General features: G+C 49.2%; 1 protein-coding gene across 1 annotated transcript in view; it reads right to left on the bottom strand.

Moving 5' to 3' along the window:
• FAM169B (family with sequence similarity 169 member B) overlaps positions 1-26451 on the bottom strand; it is a 79118-nt gene extending 52667 nt beyond the window's left edge. The window contains exons 1-3 of the mRNA XM_018065850.1: positions 26445-26451; positions 19926-20059; positions 16755-16854 (exon numbers count right to left, since the gene is read on the bottom strand). Coding sequence (XP_017921339.1) covers positions 16755-16854; positions 19926-20059; positions 26445-26451 — 241 coding nt within the window. The remainder of the gene's footprint in view (positions 1-16754; positions 16855-19925; positions 20060-26444) is intronic.

The raw sequence follows: 27481 nt of genomic DNA, 5'->3' as shown, positions 1-27481 counted from the left end.
CAGCTTCCGGGGAGGGCCTTCCGGGCCACAGACAGCCAACTTCTCACTGTGTCCTTTCGTGGCAGAAGGGGAAAGGGAGGCCCCTGGGGTCTCTTTGATAAGGGCGCTAATCCCATTTGAAAGAGCCCCACCCTCAAGACGTAAGCACATTCCAAATGCCCCACATCCCAACCCTATCACCTGGTTTAGGATTTCAGCATATAAATTTGGTGTGTGACACAGACATTCGGACCATAGCAAGCTGTCTGGAGGGAGTGGGGCAGAGTTCCAAGAACAGGCATGAGCCAGACTAGGTTCCGATGCTGGGGTGCCTGGGGACCAGGCTGAGGTGGTGGCTTTGTAATAAGTCTCTGGAGGAGTCCAGTCAATGATAGACATGATCAGAGCGGTGGTTTACGAAGAGAACATGTAGGTTGGGCCCAGGTGGGAAGAATTAGCCCTTTTGAGGTTAAGAAGAACAAAAACATTGCTTGAGAAGATCACACTGGCTTCGGGGGCAGGTTAAGGCCGGAGCCCGGGAGGACGATGGAGGGTATGAAGATCAAGGCAAGGCTGAGCTCAGCAGTCACGCTGCTGGGAAGGGGAAGCCTGGGGGCAGGGAAGACCACCTGTGAGCCAAACTGGCCCTAAGGCAGAAGAGACGGGAGGTGGGGCTTGAGCAGACGGAAGTGGGTGCTGCACCAGGAGGCAGTGAGGGTGTGGGAGAGGTGTGAGACAGCGAGGTCAGCATGGCCAGCGGGATACACAACCGAAGCTGAGCAGAGTCAGAGAAGGTCCATGCCCCACGCCCCCACAGGAGCCCAGGAGGGAGAAGTTCTCATGTGCGTGCATGCGCAGGCTCAGACAAACACACACACCCGCTGCGTGCACGCTATGTCGCTTCTCTGCAACCCCCTGGACGTAGCCCGCCAGGCTCCTCTGTCCAAGGGCGTCTCCAGGCAAGAATACTGGAGTGAGCTGTCCCAACCCAGGGATCAAATCCTCACCTCTTATGTCTCCTGCATTGGCAGGTGGGTTTTTTCACCTCTAGTGCCACATGGGAAGCCCACACACCCCTCACCTCCCCACAGTAACTGCCAGTTGTTCACGGACTGGCCCCTGGTTCCCACCTCTTCAATCATAGCTGAAGGAGCTTCAGGCGGGTCTGCCTGCTGTCCCCCACCCTCCTCCCTCGGTTGCTCCTCGAGTCTAAGCCACCACGGCCCTATTACAAATCTAAGAAATATGTAGTTACCCCAAAATAGAGCACAGTTAAGCCAAAGTGACAGGCCATCTTCCCGAAAGCAAAATACACGTAGGAAAAAAAAATGCTGAAAAGTCCTGGCAGAGAACAGCATATAAACACATTCCAAGGCATTGCATGACTTTTATGCAACATCGACTGGGCCGGTCAATAATTTGAGGGGAGGGGTAAAGTACACGAGTTGACATGGCAACTGTCACATCGCATTACTCGGGCTACCATTTCCATACAGACGTCTTCCTTAAAGGAAAACACTTCCCCACACGCCCTGTGAACTTGGGCGCCTCTCTGCCAGGGAGAAAGGAACATCTGGTTGGCCTTGTATCTGCATCAGCCTCCCTGTGGGTCTCAGGCCCTTCTTGCCTTCAGCAACTTGGTTTCCATGAGTGGAGATTTTTAACTCAAGGAAGATGGAGTGAGATGGGGGTGCCTGGATGCTGAGGCCCAGCTGGACTGCAGGGTGTTGGAGGCAGAAAGAAACCCACTCTGGAGCTAGTCTATCTAGGAAAGGCATCTTCAAAATCACAGGCTGCACCCAGGCCAGCACAGCACATTTCTCAGGCCTGGGAAGCAGAGAGAAGTGCAGACAGCCCAAGCTGTAGTGGTAAAACCCTCAGATGACTCAAAGAATCACCTCCCAGCCCAGACAATGGCTCCATCCTTGACACTCAGAATATTTTCCTTGGAGTATCCCTGTTTTCCAAATACCATCAGTCCCTTGGTAAGAATGACATGTCTCTGTTTGTGGGATGCTGTTTTCCTCTACACTGACATCCAGCTCACAGTAAGTGCCATAAATTAACAGGGAATAAAGAAGGAAATCCCAAACAATAGCCAACATGTGTTCCCAAAACCCAGTGCTGTCACTGCAAATAGATCTTCAATCTGCACCCGTCGCAGCCCAAGGAAAACAGAACTCCTGCGATTTCCAGCACGGAGCTCTTAGCTTCTGTGAAGTCAGGTCCTGCTCAACCTGGGGGCTTCCTGACGCCCACCATGCTGGCCCAACCACACAGGCACCTTAGCCACCAGGCGGAGCAGGTACTTAAATTGAGGCTGAGTTTCTGAGGCTCTTTTCCCCCAAACTGTCAAGCCCACGTAAGTGGGATGACCCTTGGTAGAAGGCTGGGAGGATGGGACCCATTTCAAGTTGATGCCTACCTCCGCATTATCCAAAACACAAGCATAAAGGCATAAAAACTCATTATCCGTGGAATCATCGGAAGCTCTACCAAGGAGGCTGCTCACCAGGTGGTCCCTGGACCCTTGAGTCTGCGGGGGTCATCACACTTCAAAGCCAGGAAAAGTGCGATCACTTCTCCGCATACCAAGTCAGCAAGCCTCTCCTCCACTCCCACCATTTTAGCCTGCTTTTTGCCAGAGAGACAAAAATCACTTCACCGACTCACGTCTGTAGGCTCACTCTGCAAACAAAGCTGGGTTTGGCCCCATCTTTCCCACCGGCCGGGAGGCCTGACGTCTCCCTCAAGGCACCCAGGGAACCAGGAGCTGCTCTGGCCAGGTCCCCTCTCCCTGAAGTTCAGAGATTCACAGTTCCTCCCCTACTTCCACTCCCTGGTGACTCAGATAGTAAAGAATCTGCCTGCAATGCGGAAGGCCTGGGCTCGATCCCTGGGTTGGGAAGATCCCCTCGAGAAGGGCATGGCAAGCCACTCCAGTATCCTTGCCTGGGAAATCCCATGGACAGAGGAGCCTGGTGGGCTATAGTCTGTGGGGTTGCAGAGAGTCAGAGACAGCCTTCACCTTCTTATCCCCACTCCCATCTTACGGCCTTCCCCCGCAACTCCTGCTCACAGTCTGTGAGGCCTGCTCAGGGGTGAGGAACGTCCCAGAAAGACGCTTCCGTTCCTACAGAAGTTCCCTGGGCCTCTCAGGGCACACCTCACTCCCCGCCCCCGACCACCCTTGGTGACCCACCACCCACCTGCCCCAAACGCAGCCCAGACAAGGCCTGGCGCTGGGCCCACCGTGTCGCAATCCCCGCCCAGCCCACGACAGCCACCGGGAAGGCGGCTCCTCCGCGGCTCTGGTTTCAGCTGAATGTTTCCCTTGGCTCTTGCTGTCGCTGCAGGCCTAGAATGGGCATGCTTTTCCAGGAAAAAATCATCATTTTTTGATTCCCTGCTTGTTTTTCTCAGGGTGCACATGACATGCAATCACCAAAAACCGTAAATAAATTAGCAGCAATTTGAAGGATGAGTGTTATGCTTGGTCACAAAATGTCCTGGAGGCGAGCTGGGGGGAGCGATGTTCCAATCAGGGAAGCCAGCATGTGGTAACAAACACAAACATCCTTCCCCCCCCCCCCCCCCGCACCCGCCCGCCCGCCCCACTCCCCTTCTCCTCAAGGACCCTGCTTCCCATTTCTCAGCCTTGCCGCCTCCCCTGCAATTCACCCCGCTCCCTCCAGGAAGAAAGAGCCAGGAAAGGCTTCAGAGCGGTGTGCAGCTGGGACCCAGCCCAAGCCCAGACCCTGCTTCCAGTCTGACAGCCCCCAGACCCTGCAGAGGAGCTCAGGTTGCCTCACCCCAAGCTTTTCCTTCCATATCACCCAGCACTGTGGCCACTATCACTGATTCAGGCTGGAGCCCAAGTCTCCTGGACTCCCCCACTGCCCACTCCAGTCCATCCCAAATCCTGTTGTTTCCACCGGGTAAGCCCTCAGCCCCCTCCTCTGGGCACCCCCAGACTCCTGGACCCCCAACACTTGTCCTCCCTATCTCTCCACCCTCTCTTCTGATCATGACTAAGACATTCCTCGAAGAGCTGAGATCCAAAGGTAGGACGCTTCCTCCCGCCCCAGTCCCTACCCAGCCTCCATAACATCACGGGGCATCTTGCCCACTCCCCCAGCATAGCCTCCCCACCAGTCAGGTGCCATGAGCGTAGAGAAGGCTTTAAGAAAAGTGAAAAACAGTGAAACTGTTAGGCGCACAGTCATGTCCAACTCTTTGTGACCCCATGGACTGTAGCCCGCCAGGATCCCCTGTCCATGGAATTCTCCAGGCAAGAACACTGGACTGGACAGCCATTCCCTTCTCCAGGGAATTTTTCCTGATCCAGGGTGCTAACCCAGGTCTCCTGCATTGCAGGCAGATTCTTCACTGTCTGAGCCACCAGGATCTCCCAGGCTTTATGAACGCAAATTTCAAAACATTCAGAGAAGGGGGTCAGCGAGACTCAGGGCCAGAGTTGCAAGGTGGGGCACTACCTGGGATGAGGGGGGGCCTGCCTCCTGGGTCCCTGGTGACTCCACAGGTGCTGCTTCAGGCCCAGAGTGCCCAGCCCTGCAGGGCAGAGGAGTGGCTGTGTGCCCACTGCGTGCCCACCAGCCAGCCGGATGCCGGGAGAGAAGAGTCCCAGGGAGCAGGCAGTGAAGAACTTCTCAGGCCTCCTACCTTCTACGCTGGCCAGACAGGAACTTCCCTGGCAAGGACTCTACGCTCCCCATACACCTCACAATACTCAGTTCAGTTCAGTCGCTCAGTCGTGTCCGACTCTTTGCGACCCCATGAATGGCAGCATGCCAGGCCTCCCTGTCCATCACCAACTCCTGGAGTTCACTCAGACTCACGTCCATCGAGTCCATGATGCCATCCAGCCATCTCATCCTCTGTCGTCCCCTTCTCCTCCTGCCCCCAATCCCTCCCAGCATCACAGTCTTTTCCAATGAGTCAGCTCTTCGCATGAGGTGGCCAAAGTACTGAAGTTTCAGCTTTAGCATCATTCCTTCCAAAGAAACCCCAGGGCTGATCTCCTTCAGAATGGACTGGTTGGATCTCCTCGCAGTCCAAGGGACTCTCAAGAGTCTTCTCCAACACCACAGTTCAAAAGCATCAATTCTTCGGCGCTCAGCCTTCTTCACAGTCCAACTCTCACATCCATACATGACCACAGGAAAAACCGCAGCCTTGACTAGACGGACCTTAGTCAGTAATGTCTCTGCTTTTGAATATGCTATCTAGGTTGGTCATAACTTTTCTTCCAAGGATAAGTGTCTTTTAATTTCATGGCTGCAATCACCATCTGCAGTGATTTTGGAGCCCCCCAAAAATAAAGTCTGACACTGTTTCCACTGTTTCCCCATCTATTTCCCATGAAGTGATGGGACCAGATGCCATGATCTTCGTTTTCTGAATGTTGAGATTTAAGCCAACTTTTTCACTCTCCTCTTTTACTTTCATCAGGAGGCTTTTTAGCTCCTCTTCACTTTCTGCCATAAGGGTGGTGTCATCTGCATATCTGAGGTGATTGATATTTCTCCCAGCAATCTTGATTCTAGCTTGTGTTTCTTCCAGTCCAGCGTTTCTCATGATGTACTCTGCATAGAAGTTAAATAAGCAGGGTGACAATATACAGCCTTGACGTACTCTTTTTCCTATTTGAAACCAGTCTGTTGTTCAATGTCCAGTTCTAACTTTTGCTTCCTGACCTGCATACAGATTTCTCAAGAGGCAGGTCAGGTGGTCTGGTATTCCCATCTCTTTCAGAATTTTCCACAGTTTATTGTGATCCACACAGTCAAAGGCTTTGGCATAGTCAATAAAGCAGAAACAGATGTTTTTCTGGAACTCTCTTGCTTTTTCCATGATCCAGCGGATATTGGCAATTTGATCTCTGGTTCCTCTGCCTTTTCTGAAACCAGCTTGAACATCAGGAAGTTCACGGTTCATGTATTGCTGAAGCCTGGCTTGGAGAATTTTGAGCATTACTTTACTAGCATGTGAGATGAGTGCAACTGTGCAGTAGTTTGAGCATTCTTTGGCATTGCCTTTCTTTGGGATTGGAATGAAAACTGACCTTTTCCAGTCCTGTGGCCACTGCTGAGTTTTCCAAATTTGCTGGCATATTGAGTGCAGCACTTTCACAGCATCATCTTTCAGGATTTGAAAGAGCTCATTAGGAATTCCATCACCTCCACTAGCTTTGTTCATAGTGTTGCTTTCTAAGGCCCACTTGACTTCACATTCCAGGATGTCTGGCTCTAGATGAGTGATCACACCATCGTGATTATCTGGGTCATGAAGATCTTTTTTTGTACAGTTCTTTTGTGTATTCTTGCCACCTATTCTTAATATCTTCTGCTTCTGTTAGGTCCATACCATTTCTGTCCTTTATCGAGCCCATCTTTGCATGAAGTGTTCCCTTGGTATCTCTAATTTTCTTGAAGAGATCTCTAGTCTTTCCCATTCTGTTCTTTTCCTCGATTTCTTTGCACTGATCGCTGAAAAAGGCTTTCTTATCTCTTCTTGCTATTCTTTGGAACTCTGCATTCAGATGCTTATATCTTTCCTTTTCTCCTTTGCTTTTTGCCTCTCTTCTTTTCACAGCTATTTGTAAGGCCTCCCCAGACAGCCATTTTGCTTTTTTGCATTTCTTTTCCATGGGGATGGTCTTGATCCCTTTCTCCTGTACAATGTCACGAACCTCCGTCCATAGTTCATCAGGCACTCTATCAGATCTAGTCCCTTAAGTCTATTTCTCACTTCCACTGTATAATCATAAGGGATTTGATTTAGGTCATACCTGAATGGTGTAGTGGTTTTCCCTACTTTCATCAATATAAGTCTGAATTTGGTAATAAGGAGTTCATGATCTGAGCCACAGTCAGCTCCTGGTCTTGTTTTTGTTGACTGTATAGAGCTTCTCCATCTTTGGCTGCAAAGAATATAATCAATCTGATTTTGGTGTTGACCATCTGGTGATGTCCATGTGTAGAGTCTTCTCTTGTGTTGTTGGCAGAGGGTGTTTGCTATGACCAGTGCATTTTCTTGGCAAAACTCTATTAGTCTTTGCCCTGCTTCATTCTGTACACCAAGGCCAAATTTGCCTGTTACTCCAGGTGTTTCTGGATTTCCTACTTTTGCATTCCAGTCCCCTATAAGGAAAAGGACATCTTTTTTTGGGTGTTAGTTCTAAAAGGTCTTGTAGGTCTTCATAGAACCATTTAACTTCAGCTTCTTCAGCGTTACTGGTTGGGGCATAGACTTTGATTATGGTGATATTGAATGGTTTGTCTTGGAGACGAACAGAGATCATTCTGTCGTTTTTGAGATTGCATCCAAGTACTGCATTTCAGCCTCTTCTGTTGACCATGATGGCTACTCCATTTCTTCTAAGGGATTCCTGCCCGCAGCAGTAGATATAATGGTCATCTGAGTTAAATTCACCCATTCCAGTCCATTTTAGTTCGCTGATTCCTAGAATGTCGACATTCACTCTTGCCATCTCTTGTTTGACCACTTCCAATTTGCCTTGATTCATGGACCTGACATTCTCGGTTCCTATGCAATATTGCTCTTTACAGCATCGGACCTTGCTTCTATCAACAGTCACATCCACAGCTAGGTATTGTTTTTGCTTTGGCTCCATCCCTTCATTCTTTCTGGAGTTATTTCTCCACTGATCTCCAGTAGCGTGTTGTGCACCTACTGATCTGGGGAGTTCATCTTTCAGTATCCTATGATTTTGCCTTTTCATACTGTTCATGGGTTTCTCAAGGCAAGAATACTGAAGTGGCTTGCCATTCCCTTCTCCAGTGGACCACATTCTGTCAGACCTCTCCACCATGACCTGCCCGTCTTGGGTGGCCCCACGGGCATGGCTTAGTTTCATTGAGTTAGACAAGGTTGTGGTCCTAGTGTGATTAGACTGACTAGTTTTCTGTGAGTATGGTTTCAGTGTGTCTGCCCTCTGATGCCCTCTTGCAACACCTACCATCTTACTTGGGTTTCTCTTACCTTGGGCGTGGGGTATCTCTTCACAGCTGCTCCAGCAAGGCACAGCCTCTGCTCCTTACCTTGGACGAGGGGTATCTCCTCACCTCCCCTGTTCCTGACCTTCAATGTGGGATAAGCTCCTCTAGGCCCTCCTGTGCCCGTGCAGCCACTGCTCCTTGGATGTCCGGTTGCTCCTCCTGGCCACCACCCCTGGCCTCGGGCACAGGGTGACTCCCCCCAGCCGCCCCTGATCTCCGACGCAGGATAGCTCCTCTCGGCCGCAGCCCCTGGCCTCGGACATGGGGTGGCTCCTCTCGGCCGCGGCCCCTGGCCTCAGATGCAGGGTATCTCCTCCCAGCCGCCGCCTCTGACCTGGGACGCAGGGTAGCTCCTCTCGGCAGTTCCTGCGCCATCGCAGCCTGGCACTCTCCGCCGCTGCCCCTGACCTCGGACTTGGGGTAACTCCTCTTGGCCATTGCCCTTCGGGCATGGGGTCCTCCCGGCTCTTCTGCCCCTGACTTCGGACGTAGGGTGGCTCCTCTCGCCCACGCTCAGTGCGCCGGTCGCAGCTGCCCGCGCTCAGTGCACCACAAGGGAAGCCCAAAAACACTGGAGTGGGTAGCCTATCCCTTCTCCAGCGAATCTTCCTGACCCAGGAATTGAACCGGGGCCTCCTATATTACAGGCAGATTCTTTACCAACTGAGCTATCAGGGAACCCCAAGAGCAGGGAAGGTGTCACTTACTATATCATTGAGGTGATTTTTGGACCCACCCGAGGACGGAACCCAGGCTTCCCTGGTGGCTCAGATGGTAAGCAACCTGCCTGCAGTGCGGGAGACCCGGGCTCGATCCCTGGGTCGGGAAGGTCCCCTGGGGAAGGGAATGGCCGCCTACTTCAGCATTCTTGCCTGGAGAACCCCATGGACAGAGGAGCCTGGCAGACTACAGTCCACGGGGTCACAAAGACTCAGACACAACTGAGCGATTAATACACACACAAGCATCACAAGGATGGGCACTGGTTGCCAGGAGAACCAACTGAGTGATTAGGGAGCTTGAATTTTTGGTCCCATCCCTCAACGTGCAGGGGGAGAGAGCTGAGAGGTTTAATCAATTGCCAACGGTCAGTGATTTAATCTGTCATGACTATGTAATGAAGCTTCTATAAAACTCCAAAAGGACTGGGTTCAGAGAGATTCTGGGCTGGTGAACACTTGGAGGCATAGAATCACGCTAACCTCTGGCTTATAACCACTCAAGTCACAAGAAACTGCATGGGCTTGAGACTGGCACCTAAAGTGGGGAGCAGGGAGTCTGGTAGGACTGAAACCCTAACCTATAGACTTTGGTGGTCTCTCCAGGTAGTGCCCGAATTGAGTTGAACAGAACATCCAGCTGGGGTCTGGAGACCTACTTGATGCTGTGGGAAACCACCCACTTCCACACCCTGGAAACTGGATCTCAAAACACATTGCATCCGAACAGACATTTTCCAAAGACATACAGGTGGCCAACATGTACATGAAAAAGTGCTCAACATCATTAATAATCAGGGAAATACAAACCAGAACCATAAGGAAATATCACCTCCCATCTGTTAGAATGGTTATTATCCAAAAGTCAAGAGATCATAAGTGTTGGTGAGGATGTGTAGAAAAGGGAAACTTTATGCACAGTTGGTGGAGATGTAAATTGGTGCACTCATGATGAAAAACAGTATGGGGGGGGGGTCCCTTAAATTTTTTTAAAACAGAACTACCCCATGATTCAGCAATCCCAATTCTGGGTATTAATCTAAAGAAAAAAAAAACTTGAAAAGATAAGTGCACATCAGTTCAGTTCAGTCGCTCAGTCGTGTCTGACTCTGCAACCCCATGAATCACAGCATGCCAGGCCTCCCTGTCCATCACCATCTCCCGGAGTTCACTCAGACTCACGTCCATCGAATCGGTGATGCCATCCAGCCATCTCATCCTCTGTCGTCCCCTTCTCCTCCTGCCTCCAATCCCATCCAGCATCACAGTCTTTTCCAATGAATCAACTCTTCGCATGAGGTGGCCAAAGTACTGGAGCTTCAGCTTCAGCATCATTCCTTCCAAAGAAATCCCAGGGTTGATCTCCTTCAGAATGGACTGGTTGGATCTCCTCGCAGTCCAAGGGACTCTCAAGAGTATTCTCCAACACCACAGTTCAAAAGCATCAATTCTTCGGCACTCAGCCTTCTTCACAGTCCAACTCTCACATCCATACATGACCACTGGAAGAACCATAGCCTTGATTAGACGGACCTTAGTCGGCAAAGTAATGTCTCTGCTTTTGAATATACTATCTAGGTTGGTCATAAATTTTCTTCCAAGGAGTAAGCATCTTTTAATTTCATGGCTGCAATCACCATCTGCAGTGATTTTGGAGCCCCAAAAAATGAAGTCTGACACTGTTTCCACTGTTTCTTCATCTATTTCCCATGAAGTGATAGGACCAGATGCCATGATCTTCGTTTTCTGACTGTTGAGCTTTAAGCCAACTTTTTCACTCTCCTCTTTCACTTTCATCAAGAGGCTTTTTAGTTCCTCTTCACTTTCTGCCATAAATGCACATACATCCACACAAAAGCATGTATAACAATTTTCACAGCAGCATTACTCACAATGGTCAAAAGGTGGAAACAACCCAAATGCCCATCAGTCAGTAAACAGATAAACAAAAGGTGCCAAATCCATACAGTGAAATAATGCTCAGCCATAAAAAGTAAACACAGTACTAAAACGTGCTAAAACGTGGATGACCCCTGAAGGCATTATGAATGAAGAAAGTCAGGTGCACAGGTCCACACGCTGCAGGAGTCCATTCCAGGGAAATGGCCAGAATAGGCGGATATGCAGAAACAGAAGAGATTGCCCAAGGCGGAGGCGGGTAGAGAAGTGGGGTCGGTTTCTCTTAAGGGTAATGAAAATTGAGTGTGGTGAGAGATGCACCGCTCTGTGAATACGCTAAAAACCACTGAACTGTATGCTTTAAGTGGGTAATTGTATGAGACGTGAACTACAGCTCCATAAATCTCTGTGTGTGTATACATACATGTATATAGGAATAAAAATAGTCCCTCCTGTGGATTCAAAACAACCACACAAACACTGGAGGACAAAGCCACGTCTTGACAACAAGTTTGCATTAAAATCCCAGGAGCTGGTTATGCCCGGTAATGAGCTGTCAGCGGGAGGTGTCAGCGGGAGGCGTCAGCTTTGGGCTGCTTCTGCTAAAATGCTGAGGTAAACGAAGGCTAATTTCGTGGAAACAGAACGTCCAGGGAAAGTGAGGCATGGTCTCACCAGGCACCCCTCTCCTCCCAGTTCTCTGGCGCCGGTTTCCCAGGTGGCTCCTGGGAATCTTGATACAGGACAGATGCTGACTCAGCAGGGCTGGGTGGGGGGAGCGGGGAGGGGCACAAGCTCCTGCATTTCTAACAAGTTCCCCGGTGGACACCTGGCTGCTGGGCCACGGGCCACTCCCCCCACCCCCAGCAGGAAGACAGGACACCGAAGCCCAGAGGTGCTAAATAGCTTGACCCAGGCCACCCACTCATAAAGGGCAGAAGATCCGCATCAAAGGAGAGGCAGCATGAGTGTGGCTGTCTCAAAGGGCGACAAGGGAGGCACGGCAGCTGGCCGCAAGCCTGGGGAGACCTGCCGCCCGGGCTGGCCATGCCCACCCGCCTGGATGGCCCCTCTGGGGGCGGTAGGCCCATGAGGAGACATCGGACACATGGGTGTGGGCTCCTTAAGGAGAGCATCCTAATGGAGCTGTCCCCAGAGCAGAGCAGGCTCTCCCAGGGCACAGAAGCCCCAGACGAGAAGCCAGAGCCCCGGACCACACCCTCGTGATTCTGGCCTATCTCTAGTCCACCTTCTGTGTGCTCAGTCGCCCAGTCGGGTCCGACTCTTCGCAGCCCTATAGACTGCAGTCCATCAGGCTCCTCTGTACCACCGTCTTAGCCCTACCACAAAAGAGGCATCATGTGCTATGATGATAAAAACAAATCTTATAATGACAAATCTTTGAAGTCCAGCTAAGGGTACTCTGCTGGGAGACCTATTTTCCTTCTTTTTTTTAAAAGGAGATTAACACGTGTTCTAAGTGTTACAGCCATGTTAATAGGAAACAGAAACTCTTCCCTTGATATGTTTAAGACAGAAATAAAATTCAAAAGATCATCCTTTTTCTCCTTCTGAAATTCAGCAGTACCACTTAAATCATCTTGGAAAGCGCTGGGCCTAACGATCTAAACGCCCTTTCGACCGTGAGCTTCTGGACCCCTGCCTCCCTTCTCTAAAGCTAAACAGCCCTAGTTTCCTCAAGCCTTGTTCAAATGGTTTCAAGCCCTCTCATCCCCCTGTTGCTCTCCACAGATAAGCACCAGTTGGTTTCAGCCGTGGCTTGAGCAGCACCAAAGAGAATGGGCTGTAATTGAGCGGGAACATCATCCTTCCATTAAGACAGCCCCGGTCCCATCTACTTCCCAGCAGCCCCCACTGCAGCGCCCGGGCCCCCTGCGCTCCCAAGGATGAGAATCGCCACCTGTTTCCTTTCCTCCGCGTGGTGTAGAAATGCAGCCTCCCTAGCCCATTCTTTATCTCTGGCTGCTTGGGGACAGACTGCATGATATTCATCCAATGAGGCAGTTTGGGATGAGCAAAAAGAACAATGGTCTTACCGTTAAGAGTGGTTCCAAAGCAAACTAGATGGCCTTAGTGCGAGGTCGCCTTCCTCGCAATGTTTGCAAGCAGAATCTGCCAAGGAGGTAATTCAGCTGCCGAAGTCTGGCCGGCAGTTGACGGGAAGGCCTCCCGTTCTACAACCCTGTGCCTCTACAGCGCAACACTCAGAGACAGAGAAGAGCGCGCAAAGATGCTCCACGATGGAAGAATATTTCTAATCCCACGCCTGCTCTCTGCCCTGGATAGTCCAAAGCATCAGATTTCCTGCCACAGATCATTTCATCCTCACAGCTACTCTGTGAAGTAGCTAAGGTGTCTGCATTTTGCAAATGACCAAACTGAGGCTCAGAGAGGCCAAACCATTTATCTGGGTCACCTAGTCAGTTGGCAGAGCCAGGACACCACGTCTATTGAGTCCGATACCAAAGTCCACGTTCATCTCATTCTCTACAGGTCCTGGGAAGACGTGAGAGGAACAAAAGCCCATCAGCTGAGGGAATCTGGAATGCTAGGATGAGCAATTTTGATTCAATACGAGAGGTAAGAAAAGACAACTTTTTTGATGAGAGGAGTTATTTTTTTTTAATCTTTGTAAACACTTGAGATCAGGTAATAATATAAAAATAAGAGGAGTCGTGAGACAGGGGAAATAAATGAAAGCTAGGGCGCCGGGGGAGGTGCAGAAGCAGCTCAGGAAGGGAGGCTCCTGCAGCCTTTGGCTGTGTCCCCTCGGGGACAGAAACCAGCCTCTGATTAGAGACACAGCGAGCATGAGCGCAGCAGGGAGCGGCCGGACAGATGGGATGAGGGCACGCGCCTCTCAGACCGCCTTCACGGAAAGCATGTCCTCAGCTTCTCACAGGAGAAAGCTGGGAGGCTGCGTTACCGGCAGACCTCATTCCACCGCACTGCCCTTTACTGCGCTTCACTTTATTGCATTTTTTTTTTTTACAACAAATCAAAGGTTTGTGACCACCTTCAGCCAGTGTCGTTTTCCCGACAGTAATTGCTCACTTGCTGTCTTTATGCCACATTTCGGTCATTCTCACAATATTTTAAATTCTTTCATTATCATTACATGTGTTCTGATGATCTGTGATCAGTGATGTTTGATATTACTTATTACAAAAAGATTACTATGACTTGCTGAAGGCTCAGATGATAGTCAGCTGTTTTTAGCAATAAAGTATTTTTAATTAAGATGCGTACATTTTTTAGACACAATGCTACTATACACTTAATAGACGATAGTATAAACATAATTTTTCTATGCACTGGGAAACCAAAGAATCTGTGGGACTCGTTTCATTGCGATATCTGTTTTACTGCAGTGGTCTGGAACCTCCATAAGGTCTCCAAGGCCCGCTTATACTCACATCTTCAACAGTATTCCGCCATGAACATTAAGTGCTTGCCGCCAGGGAATTCACAACTCCGGGATGTCTTTCATTTGCTCACAGGGTTATCAGAAGTTACTGTGATAATTAACTCATACACAGTCTCATCAAAGAGCTCTGATCCCTTTAGCTTCCATCTAACCACACAAACAGGCTTCCCAGGTGGCGCTAGTGGTAACGAACCCACCCGCCAGTGCAGGAGACATAAGAGAGCCTCGAGTTCCATCTCTGGGTTGGGAAGATTCCCTGGAGGAGGGAACAGCAACCCACTCCAGTATTCTTGCCTGGAGAATCCTATGGACAGAGGAGCCTGGCGGGCTACAGTCCAAAGGGTCACGAAGAGTCAGACCCGACTGAAGCAACTTAGCATGCACACAAGCAACCACGCACACACACAAACACACAGACCTTCATGAATGTCACTGGAAAATTACAGAGGAACTAGGGCTAGCCTTCTCGAAGGTCACAGCAGAGCACATGGCTGAAGCTGCGCGTGTGTCAAGTGGCAAGAGGCTCTGTGGTACCACTGGCTGCTTGGGAGTCCACATGTCTCAAGCCACAGAGGGGCATTTACGCATGATGCCCGCTTCTAAATACCAGAGTAAAGAGCCCAAGGTGTGGATAACACCTGAGCGCTTTTTGGAAATCATGCAAAACTTCAGCAACCATCACAGAGCCCAGCAGCAGGAAAACATTTGGAAACTTTATTTAAAGCTCTATGAAATATAAAGAAAGGTCCAGAGTGAGATTTCTTGGAGCTCATGAATATTTATTATAATACACTCTCGAAAACAACTGAAAAATTAAGTACAATGGAAATAGGAAACAGATTTATGAGTCAGTCATATGTTTTTACATTATGCAAATACAGTTAAAGACCTTTAGCCAGAATATTGTTAAATGTCAGAAAAAGGCAGAGGAGAGGGCTGCTGATATTTGGACATCCTCTTAAAACTGGCAAACGATATTTTCAGAGTGTTTTGACAATCTGTGGGCACCTCCTGTTCCTTTCACTAACCTGGTGCATTCAAGGCAAAGTCGGAGTCCTGGGGTTATCCCAGCCCTCTTGTTCAACAAAGACTTGGCCAAACAGGAATAGGAAGTGTGCTAAACCTTGACCAGAAAGCTCTCACACACAGTTCAGCCAACCCTAGCCCTGAAGCAAGGAGGAGGCTTCACCAACATGCCCAAAACTCCAAGACAGCTAACTAAGCACACTTGTGTCTCAGGATTAGTGATGAGAGACGCATTCATGATAGGTGTGTGCTGAATAACGTTCTCCGGTCAAGGACGTCACTTTGGGCTTTATGACACCCGTGGAACAGGGCATCCTCTGACTACAGACCTTAGATGTACACACAGGGTGAAAGGCAAAAGTTCATCCCCAGGGGAGCTGGAGAGTTGAAGGAGGCCCCTTTGCAAAGTGTAGCTGAAGATCCCTAACCCCAAACTTTCAGCAGACACCACATCCTTGAAGGAGGGGTAACTCACTAAGGGTTGGTTTGGTCTTTTAAATTTCTTATTAGGAAAGCAATATATGGTAACTGCAGGAAATCTGTAAAAACACATTAAAATATAATAAAGGAGTAAATTTCTAAATAGGATTGACCTTATATTGGGGCTCCCCTGAGGTCAGAGATGAGGAGCTTTGCTTCCAGCTTGCTGGTGGCCTGGGCTCCAGGCAGACTGATGGGCTAGAACCCTCTCCCACCTCACACTGCTCACTGTCAGCTGCCCCAGACCCTGCCCATGCAGCCAAGAACAGCCATCCATGCAAGCTCAGAGCACTCACCCAAGAAGCTGAAATCGGTCACAAACAGGTGCTTCATGATACAGAGAAAGAATAAATGTGCTACTGATTATGTAAATTTCACCACCAGAAACAAAACCCCACCAGATCATCACCTTGCAAAAACCCTGTACCCTGCACCAGCTGACCATCAGAGGCCACGTTTCCTCATCCAGTCTGGCAGGGATAAGAATGGTCCTTGGGCTTCCCTGGTGGTTGAATGATAAAGAATCTACCTGCTAATGCAGGAGATGTGGGTTTGATCCCTGGTCCAGGAAGATCCCACATGCTGAGAAGCAACTAAGCCTGTGCACCACAACTATTGAGCCTGTGAGCCTCCTCTAGAGCTCAGGAGTCACAGCTACAGAAGTCTGCACACCCCAGAATCCGTGCTCAGCCACAAGACAAGCCACCGCAGCAAGACAGTAGCCCCTGCTTGCTGCAACTAGAGAAAGCCCACAAAGACCCAGCAACAAAGACCCAGCACAGTCAAAAATAAGAAGAAAGAAGATTTAAAAAAAAAAAAAAACGGTCCTGCACTTCACCGGGCTGCAGTGACACTCGGGCTGTGCACGCAGTGCTGTTATTAATAACGAGAACAGCGAGTGTGACACTCAGAAGCAGCTCTGAATACCGTCACTCTGGGCCAGAAGGTGTCTGGTGTCTTTAATACAAAAATCAATACGTGTATCAATAAACAGAAACCCATAACACCCTCATGGATCTTTAAAAGGCGAAAATAAATCACTTCCGCCTTGACGTTCTACGTCCAGCCAAAGAGTAGAACCATCACTTCTGAGGCATTTGATTCCATCCATTGTAAACAAATCAGAATACTCGTGTATTAAATTCACTAATAACTACTAACCTGTCTTTGTGTCCCGGGGATTAACCAAGACCAAGATTTTGTGTTGAGGTTCATCACGGTGCATGGTGCAAAAGCAAACAGACGAAGCTTCAAGTTTAACCTGAAAAAAATAACAAAATCACCACTTGGTTCTGTCATCACAGTAAGGGCACAAGAGAATGCTGAACAGTTAAGCTGGCACACCGCTCTTTCAAAGAACGCTGTGGCACAGAGGTCCTCTGACAGGATGGAGGCAGCAGACATGGAACCTCAGGCACTCTGAGCTACACGCAAGCACAGCCTGACAAGGCCCTTCCTCCGTCTCCCCCAGCAGACCCACTCATCCCCTCCCTCACCGGGCTGTCTGCTCAGGCCTCGCGGCCTCTCCTTCCATCCCCTCTGGCCCCAGCAGCCTTCCCAGCCAAATCCCCCCTGGGGCTCCACCTTCGAAAGCTGTCGGCCACGTGAGGCCGCACCTGCCAGGCTGACCTCAAGGGTCCTCCTGTGGCCACTCTGTGCAAACAGCCTGGACAAGCCTGGGAACTGTCGTGAAAGTCACTCAGTCGTGTCCGACTCTTTGCAACCCCATGGACTAGACAGTCCATTGGATTCTCCAGACCAGAATACTGGAGAGGGTAGCCTTTCCCTCCTCCAGGGGATCTTCCCAACCCAGGGATCGAACCCAGGTGTCCCATGTTGCAGGCGGATTCTTTACCCGCTGTTCCACCAGGGAAGACAAGCCTGTGCCCACCTGCAGTGCCAGGCTGCCTGCTGCCCTGGCTCAGGCCCCTGCAAGCAGCCTTGAGAAGCCCACACCCTCTCTGGGAACCCAGGCTCTCCTCTGGCTCTGAGGCACCCAGGGGGTGACGATCCTCAGCGCCTCATGACCCCGAGGGACTCCAAGCAGGGTCTCTGACACTGGGCTGCCTTCTCTCAAGTGCCCACATGCCCAGGCCTGTCTTGGCCATCAAACCCACAGGCCTCAGCTCCCTCAGCAAAAGGACAACGCATTCCACGGCAAAGTCTGTTTTGAAAACCAAGGAGAGTGGAAGAGAATGAGAAAAGGATGTGTGGGCTGAGTGAGGCAGGCAGGCTGCCTGTAAAAGTTTATAGCAGACCTCCACAGTTTCAGAGGACTGCTTCTTAAATCCTGAGACCCGTCATCATTTTGGAGCCTGCTTGTGTTCAAGTCACCAGAACAAAGACTGCCTGAGCTGGCCCCTCAGACTCACCCAGCGTCAGCCGTTCCAAGGCCATTAGAAACAATATGTACAAAGCATCGTATCGACATGGAAAGATGCTTATTATAGACAATATTGTATTCCCAGTGTGCTCTGCATGTTATAAAGGCATGCCCAGAAATAAAATCCAACAGAAACACTCCAAAGTGTCCACAGCAGTTAATATGGGTGATTCTATTTTCTTTGTTCTTGACTGTAGTTCCCAAATAGTATACACTGAGCATACACTGTTCTATAACCAGCAGAAATCAATAAGCATTCTTGTATTTTAAATATGATAAGACAATTTCAAGACTGAAAACAGAGTTAATTATGAAAAGAAAAGGTTCTGGGCAGGACCAGTGTGACGCAGTATGGTACATCCTTATCTTGTCTTTTCTTGTTTTGCTTGAAAAAATTTCTCTGGGATCAAAAAGAAAAGTTAAATTTGCTAAAAGCAATGAGAAGATCCATAGTCATCACAAATCAGACTATTTCAAAACCTGCTAAAGCGGTAGGAAATAGCTACCCTTTCTTAATTAACTCCTAAAATGGTAGGAAACCAAATGATTATTTTCAGGACTCTTCTTTTTGTTTAGAAGGAGGAGAAGCAACTTGGTGGAAAGACATTTCAGCACTTCTATCACATTAAAACAACTTAATTCTAGTAACGATCTTATTTTATTATGATTTTTGCTAATAATAACACTAAAATTATTCACTTTGTGAGCATAGTACATATTAGAGTTTGTTTTGCTGTGTAAGTAATGTTGTAACCCATACATAAGCATGAAATAAAAGCAGATGAGTGAAAGTGCATCCTAAGGTACCTAAGGGCTAACTCCTGCATTTCACCACACTTCTCAGATTACCCAGCATGCCCCATACTCTGTCCAGCAGTCCTCAGCCCACCAGCCCCCCGCTCCCCAAGAGTAAGCCCCCCAAGAGTGAGCCCCTAGCCAGGACTGAGCGCCTACTCGCCTTCCAGCACAGCTGTCGCTAGGCGGCGCTGAAAGCGTGTGCGTACAGCCACCTCCTTCGCAGATCCAGAATAAGGAATCACCCTTGGGAGCTAGATTCTTCCAGGAGTTGATTACAAACAAGCATCTCCAAAATCTCAAGGAAGCCATGCTATATAAACTGTACAAGCCATTGTTTTAATTAACTCTTGAACAATTCCAGTATAGCAAAATAAAACCCTGTCCTCCTCAACTAACTTTGCCTGCCAGACAGCAACAAATCCTGGTATGAGTGAACTTTTATTTGTATAAAACAAGAAAATCTTGCCTCTTTTAACAAACCAGCCTCAAATCTGAAAAGCCGGTAGCCAATTTAGGTACAGTCCAAGATTCACATATTCTTTTTACTTACTTAGTGGGGGAAAGGTCTTAAAAATAGCACAATTATTAAATTTCACCCACAACCCCACCATCCTAAGTTTTCATTTCTAATTTCTTCCAGTCCATATTCAAAGCATAATTTTATCTGTGCTAAAAAGCATACTTGGTACAACTTCATTCCAAATCACAAACTTTTAGGACTTAATCAAACCTTAGAGACTAGAGGTCAGTCAATCCCCTCATTTACAAATGGGAAAACTGAGGCCAGCCAGACAATACACATGGCATCTCATTCAATCCTCAGAACAATAGTATGAGGTAAGCACAGTTATTGTCCCAAATTCTGAGATGAGAACAGCAAGTAAAGTCACTTGCTCAAGGTCACGCAGCTCTTAAGTGGTAGACACGGGATGCAGAGCAGATTGTCCTGCTGACTGCCTTGTAGGTCTGGACTTACCCTCATGACCCTAAAATCTCAATCCAGGATTCCTTTTGCTTCTCACAGTGGAATCATCCTAGTATTCACTCCAGAAGGATTTTTTTTTTAATCTGCAATCCTCTTTCACTAACATCCTCCTTTCTAATAAGTTAGATTATACAGAACTCTCCACCAATGGGAAGATCACACGTACCTGCTCCCCAGTGGGAAGAGAGAAAACCTCTGGTGAGGGCCTCGCTCCTTCCCCAAGCATGGCATAGTAAGCCAGAGTCGCTTCCTGATGCCCAGCAGGGTCGTCTTCCAAAATATCCACAGGGTAAATGCCCGCTGGGGGATAAAGAAGGCAAAAAAATGACATGAGCTCCACTCTTTCATTGAGATAAAGGTCACTTACTTCTTCAATATGAAAAAGAAAAAAAGCAGCCAATTGAAACTTGCTCTAAAAATTACATTCATCTATTTTTTTAAAGTGTAAAAAAAAAAAAGCAGTATAGCAGCAAGAATCAAAAGAAAATAGAAGATAGCCCTGATGCTGGGGTTGGCACCCACCCCCAGAAGACATGAGGTTCAATGTGAACCCTCTTGGACCACTGCAGAAACTTTCTTTATATCCTCAAATTATAAAATGGTTTCCCGAGTATTTTCCAGTAGGATCAGCCACCGTGGCCACATGTACCCTGAGACTGGACCCCAGCGGGTGAGAACCTTGATAACTTGGACAAAATCCAGCCTGAGTAATTATTTTGCCAGCTTACATTTGCTTTGAAGTTGGTTTGTCAGTTCTCCTTAAACTGAGCTGCTCAACTGTAAGAGTTTAAATGTACTAGTTAGTATGAACTAGGAAACTACATGTGCAAACCTATATAGCCATACAAAGACTATTGCAGATTAATTTGTAAGTTATCTCCTGTCTCTACTCAGCATCTCTTTCTTATCACCACACTTTTACAGGAAAACTATATCCTGGAATAATCATACACACTGAGTGTGCACAGTTCAGCTCAGAACTAGCGGTTGGTTTTCCCCTGAGATGCTAGCTCACCTCTGACGGGCACATCCCTCCTGCGGTCCCCCTCCTCTGACGCGCCTCTGGGCCTCCCGTGGTGGGAAGGGTGTCAGAGTAGCTGTCTTCTCCTCCCCTTTCTCCTCCCCTCTCCCCCTCCTCTGCCTCCTCAAGAGAGATAAGCCTGTATATAAACACCCACTGAAATATCAGCTTCCCACTCTCTCTCAGAATCTCCATTCCTTCTGCCAGCCACTTTTCAGGGAACAGAGACTGCTCTCAGCAGCAAAAAGTTTTGTGGCTCCAGTTCACCAAGTTTGCCTCTGATGACTTATACTGCCAGTGACTGGGGGGAGTGCGCGTAGAAAACAGAGGCTGTCAAGAGCAGGGCTGGACCAGGCCTCAGCCTTGCCCCGACTCTTCTTGGTGAAAATGTCACTGGCACACACAGAGTGATGAAAAGATAAGTAAAAACACTCTAGCACTATCCATTTTAAATATTTGAGTGTGAAACACATGCCCCCAAAATTACAACTATAAATATACTGATGCAAATGTTTCAAATAAAGAGGTGAAGAATTAACAGTCCATTCAGTGATGACGAACAAGGCAGTGATGAAGCTGGGGGTCTCCTCCTAAACAAGGTTGTGCCTCTAGGCAGCAGAGATATCCTGCTATGGAAGGCACACACTGGGGTGTGTGTGTGCATTTGTGTGTGTATGAGCGTGTTTTCTCTACACACACACACACACACACACACACACACACACACACACATTCAAGGAAGCCCAGGTTCCTTCTCACTACAGTGGACCAGGAAGCCCCTAGCAACGGATCAGACATGGCGGCCAGGCAAAACCAATACACACCCCCACTCCCACTCCTCACTGGGCACTCTGGACGTTTCAGCTCAAAGCTGACAGATCCAAGCCACGTTGGATGGCTCCTTACTGGGGGACCCCTTCAAACCTGTCACCAAAGCCTCGGCCTGCAGCACCTCTCTCCAATTGTCCTGATGCCGTCAGTTCAAGGCATCAGCATCTCGTAATGATAACCTCTGGCCTCACCTCTCCCCTCTGCCCATCCTTCCTCCGTCTGCCCCCAATAAAAACACTGCAGCCAGTCCCTGGCGCCAGGTGACAGCAGGCTGCTGAGTCCTCCCTGCCTCCGATTTCACTGAGTCCAGCCTGATTCCCATTTATGGCTGAGAAAACTGAGGCCTGCAGAGGTGACCAGCTGGCTAGCCAGCGGCAATACCAGGTCAGGGAGGCCTGTCTGATCACAGAGTGTGTAAAACAGTCTGATGACTTGGTGACACCGTCCAGACAGCCTCCTCTGCCAGCCTCAAAAGGCCTTGGCGGGCCCCCTCCCCGCCTTGGCAGGCCCCCTCCCCGCCTTGCCATCCTGAAGGCCGATCTCAAGCTCCAGCACTCCTGGGGTGCTCCTGGAGCCCCAGAAGCAAGGGCTCTGAGAGCCCCTGAGTCTGTGTGTGAGTCCAGCTGGGCCTAGGACAGGACCTGAGGGGCCCTGGCCTCCCCGCCCCGCCCCTCCCTGCAGGGCCTTGCACACCCGATCTTTCACAGCTTTTCACAGCCGTCAACAGGGGACCCGAAGACCCTCACAGACCCTCAGAGCGCTGGTTCTCTCTTCTCCCAACCCTGCCTAACCCCCCAATATGGGCCTCTCCCTACCGAAGCCTTTTTCAGCCCACGCACTTCAGAAATGTGGGTGGTTGTTTAGCTGAGCTCTCTGTTCAGACTGCTATTCATCCAGTTGATCCCGCGGCTTCCCACAGGTATGACAGACGATTCCACGCACATCCTGGTACATGAAGCAAAAAGCACAGGCAAGTGGGCTGCTTCAGCCCCGGCATCCGCCTCAGGCCGCAAGGTTCTCCCACGAACACGCTTTCAATCCGCTTTCTCCAGACACCCCCAGGAGCACCATCCGAAGGAGCAAGTGGAAATCCCACTTGGCCTGTCCTCTCCGGGGCCGGCCCACGTCTTGGGAGAGGTGTGTGTCCGACGGGTCTTCAGTCCACTCCAGTGAGGTTGAGGGCCGCCAGAAGAGCCTTACGGATGCCCCCGGACCCCCCAACCCCCGTCCACACACACAGGCACACACACACACACGCACACAAGCTGAGACCCCTGGCAACAGGGGACCGGGAGCACAGTGTAATCGCCCAGCTTTTCTGGAGAGGCTCAGGAAGGGGCACCTCACCCGACACCCCCGGGCCCAGAGGCTCTGCTGGCTTGCCCCTGAGGCTGTCACAGCTTGCCTGGCATTGGCTCTGGCCGCATGTGGTCAGGAGAAATGCAGTGAGCATCTTTTGCTCCTTGAGCAGCATGAAATCATCCCCCAGCCGGGTGTGCTGCCGGAGTTGGGAGAGCCCCTCAATGAACCCGGTGGGCACCCTGGTCCCTCAGGGCTCTACTGCTTTGCAGCCCAGGGACAGGCCCCTGGGAGGGTCTTCTCCACAGAAACCCAGCAAAATCAATCAGTCGGATGGCGTGAGCATGGGGCTACACGGGACTGCCTCTAGGAAAACACTAACCCTCTGAAAAAGGAATATCCAAACATCTCAATACCCACAGCAACGTGGCCCCCACACTAGGTTCCCCTTTCAGACCTCTAAGCTGGGCCAGACCCTTGCACCTCGAGAAGGAAGAAGCACCCCGAGCCAGCCAGGGACAGCGGGGAGCTGTGACCCTCCAGCCTTTGAGGCTTTAATTCCTTCTCTTCTCTCCGGGGAGACTGCCCCATCTGAAAAGTTCAGGCAGATTTCCTCTTACATGGAAAATGCTTGGGTGAGCTTTCTGGAAAACTGGGTGGGAGCAAAAACCGGAGCTGCTTAAGGCAGGAGAGCGGAGAGGGCCTCCAATGCCAGGTGGGCAGGGAGACCCCTCCCCAACCCAGGAGCTACACACACAAGCACACAAAGGCACACACACACTCACAGGCACACACACGCACACACACATAGGCCCACACACAGGGACAAACACAGGCACACACACACAGACACACACGCACACGCAAACACGGGCTGGTGACCCCCCTCACACAGGGAGGAAGGCAGGCCCCGCCCAGCCTCCCCTCCCAGGGCACTCCCAGCAGGCAGGGGGCTGCAAGGAGTAAACAAGTCTGAGCGCTTTCCGCAGGCGCTCAGGCAGCCCGGCTGGCTGCCCAGCTGCTGAGGGAAGGCAGACCCAGGCAGGGGCTTCAAGACACAAAAGGCTAAGAGGCTTTAATGGTTTGAACCCAACAGGAAATATTTTTCCAAAGCCGAAAGAATGTAATCTTTTCAGTGCAATGCAAAATGCTTTCATGAAAAAAGGCACACAGTTGAAATGATAATTCAGTGCAGACCGTAAAGAAATTGAAATCCCCAAACCAACCCCGCGTGTCAGAATTCACTCTAAGCACATGTTGGCTCTGGTCACCCGAAAAACAAAAGCAGAGGTCTGTCTTAAAGCATTCTTCCAGGGAAAATGCCGAAGTCATTCAGAATCTTCATACCAAAGCTTGAGCTTCCAGGGCTGGTAAGGGGCCTCCACACTCTTCCGAGCCACTGCCCGTCACCCACTGCTGACCCGTCAGCCACGGCCACCAGTCCTAGCATTCAGAGGTTTTCTAGCATTTCTTGGTCGTCTCAATGTAAACACCAACGCCAACTAATGAAGACTTTGAAAAGGATCAACGCTCTGCACCTACCTACCCATTCAGTAGCACTTGCAGAATATTCTCTTCAAACACCACCTCACACCAAAGATTAGGAAAATTCTTCCATTTTAGGAAAGTGCAATTTTTCTCATATGGGTCTACAATTAAGAGAAACATTAATAAGAAGATTCTAAATTCTGCTAACCCCACTCTTGAAGAATTCTGACTTTATTGAGAGCCCCCGTCAGTAACTGCGTGGCGTATGTCACTGGAAAAAACTGGCTGGGACTTGTCATTCTTGAACTACAGAAAGAACAATTCTTGCTCATGATTATATGTGAAAACAATTTTAAGGATGCAAAATTAGAGTCTGATACTTTTGTTTTTAACAATTGGCTAAGAGCAGATATCACTTGCACAGAATTTTTTTTCTTTCTTTCCTTTTTCACATAAGCAGGCTGGTTGTTTTCATCCAAAGTAGTTTGCTTCTAAAAGGAAATTATTAGAAGAAGGAAACCTTATTACAGGAGAAATCTGCTGAGGGGCGTTAAGTGCCTGCCTCTGAGCTGGGCAGAGAACTCAGCTCCTCCATGCCAACCAGAGAGAGGGCATCTGACAGGAAGTGTCTGCACCCAGGTGTTCGGCAGGGTAGTGCCTAAAGGGGAAGCTTTCCAAATGCCACCTGCCTGGCTCAGAATTCAGCAGCAGGAATTTGGCAGGGTCCCTGATTCCCAGTGAGGCATGCACCTCAAAAATCCACTTCCAAGCTGTCTGCTTTAAGAAAGTTCAGTATTCACAAATGCAAACTTCATCCTGACCCTCCACAGCATGCCTCAAAACTGAGAACTACTTTTAACTTGAAGTATGATTACATTTAATTTTTAAAGAGGGCCATTGCTCACAGCGAGAAATATCCACAGTTATGTGAGGTAGTGTCTAGGGTTTATTTAATATCAAAGAATCCAAGGTTCCTGACTTCCCTTGTATCCTGCCAGCATTTTCACACATATATTCTCTGCAACACTAGCTTCACAAGATATGCTGTGGAAGGAGGTTTCTGAGACCAGCAAGTTGGGAAAAGGGGACCTGTTGTGATGCTCAGAGCTCACTACTGGGGGTTCTATGCACCTATCAGCAATCAGGACATTTAGACACCTTGCAGCAATGGGATTTTCTTAATCCAGGGATTATCTCCCAAACTTACTTAACTAGGGACCCCCGGTCCAGAACACTGACCAACAGATGACAAATGACACCTTAGAGAAGAATGAGGTGACATGATGGCAAGGCCAGACAACCCATCACTCTTAGAGGGCAAACATGCCAATGTCTGCAGCCCAAGGACCACAGGCAAGGGGAGCTTGGTGTCAGCAGAGCAATCCTCCACTTGGAGGAGGAGAGAACAGAAGGTGAAGCAAATACACACTTGGATATTTTTGTTGGTTTTTGAAGAGCCGCTGATTGCCAGAATATTCTTAGCAAAGAATTGAAAAAAAAAAAAAAGTTGGAAGACAGAATGTAGAATCTGTTAGAATTTCTGAGCAGATGAGCAAAGTTGTCAGGGAACAGAGGCAGCACTGAGAAAGGTCTGCAGGTGGTAGGTAGCGGGGTAGGTTTCATCGCCGGGAATCGACAGGGAGCCTGTTGCTCTGTTATCACAGATTTAGTATTGGCCAACTTGCAACTTGTCACTGCCTTGGCTGAGAATACATGGCTTGTCCCACCCAAATCTAAGATGGTAAAATATGCAGATGACTTGGTGTGCCGCCCACACGAAGATTTATGTAATCCTAATTGCTTTTAATATGAAGGTCTCATAATCTGAGCATTGGTGCATCTTATTCTTAGGCGAATGATACAAAGATAAAACTGTTTTTCCCTCTGAATCATTCAAAAGGAGATGCGGTGGGTCTGAAACAGACTGTTCCCTTTGCGTTCAAAGAGGTGTCACTTTGGGGGACAAATGTGGAGCCCTACGGGGGCAGACAGGAGAAAATAGCATCTCAAATGTCTCACAAATGGTAACAGAAGAGGGGGCCTCACCTGACATAGCTACAGGAAGCTCAGGTCCACCTTGACCCTGAACTTGAGCCCTTCCACCCCTCGTGGTCAGCATTACGGTGCCCTATTTGTCTAACCTTTATCAGGAAGGAAGAGGGCTCTGGCACATACTCAGGGAAACATGGAAAGCCTGATTCTTTGTATCCTGAATTTAATTGACCAGGAACTTGTAAAAACACCAAACTCCAGTGTCAGTAACACCACCACAACACGTGGCAGTCCTGAGCTGGTGGGGAAATGCGGTGGGGGAAGCGACAGCTGTCCAGCATGGAAGCAGAGCCCTAAACCTAAGCCACACAGCACACAACGAGAGGAAAAAAACAACTCATCACCAGCATGCTTTTCCCCAGTAGTCACAGAATAACATTTCTCAGAACCCACCGAAACACTGTGACTGTTAGAGGACTTTATAAACTTTCATCCAGAAGTCACACAGCCCTAGACGTCCATCTATTACACTGCTAACAATAATATTTCTAAAGAAGACAAAAACTGGGTCTCTATCTGTCCTGCTCAGCCCTGTGCAAAGCAACAAGGAGAACTGAAAGTAGAATAATCCTCAGTCTCCATGACTCAGTTCTAGATTAAGCTGGAGCCTCTGGTTTTAAATACTCAGCCTTATCACCCAGACTGCTACACACGGAGACTGAATGGAGAAGAGTGGGATGGCCTTAAACCTAGACAGTGAGCCACTTAGTGAAGGCGCAGTTACGTCCCAGTATTTGGGAATCTGTCGAGAACGCTACATTTTCGGAGTATAATTGCTTTACAACGTTGTGTTCGTTTCTGCTGTCCAGCAAAGTTAATCAGCTATGTGTGTGCCCTCTCTTTTGGATTTCCTTCCCATTTATGTCGCTACAGAGTATTGAGTGGCGCTCCCTCTTGCTATACGGTCAGGTCTCATCAGTTGTCTGTTTTATACATAGTAGTGTAGTCATGTCAGTCCCAACATATCCACATGTTTGTTCCCTGCATCTGTCTCTATTCCTGGAGAGAGCTACATTTTTATAAAGGCATTG

Source organism: Capra hircus, chromosome 21 (assembly GCF_001704415.2).
Source record: "Capra hircus breed San Clemente chromosome 21, ASM170441v1, whole genome shotgun sequence".
NCBI classification, from domain to species: Eukaryota; Metazoa; Chordata; class Mammalia; order Artiodactyla; family Bovidae; genus Capra; species Capra hircus.
The sequence above is the reverse complement of the archived record's forward strand: the minus strand, read 5'-3'. Positions and strand labels throughout refer to the sequence as shown.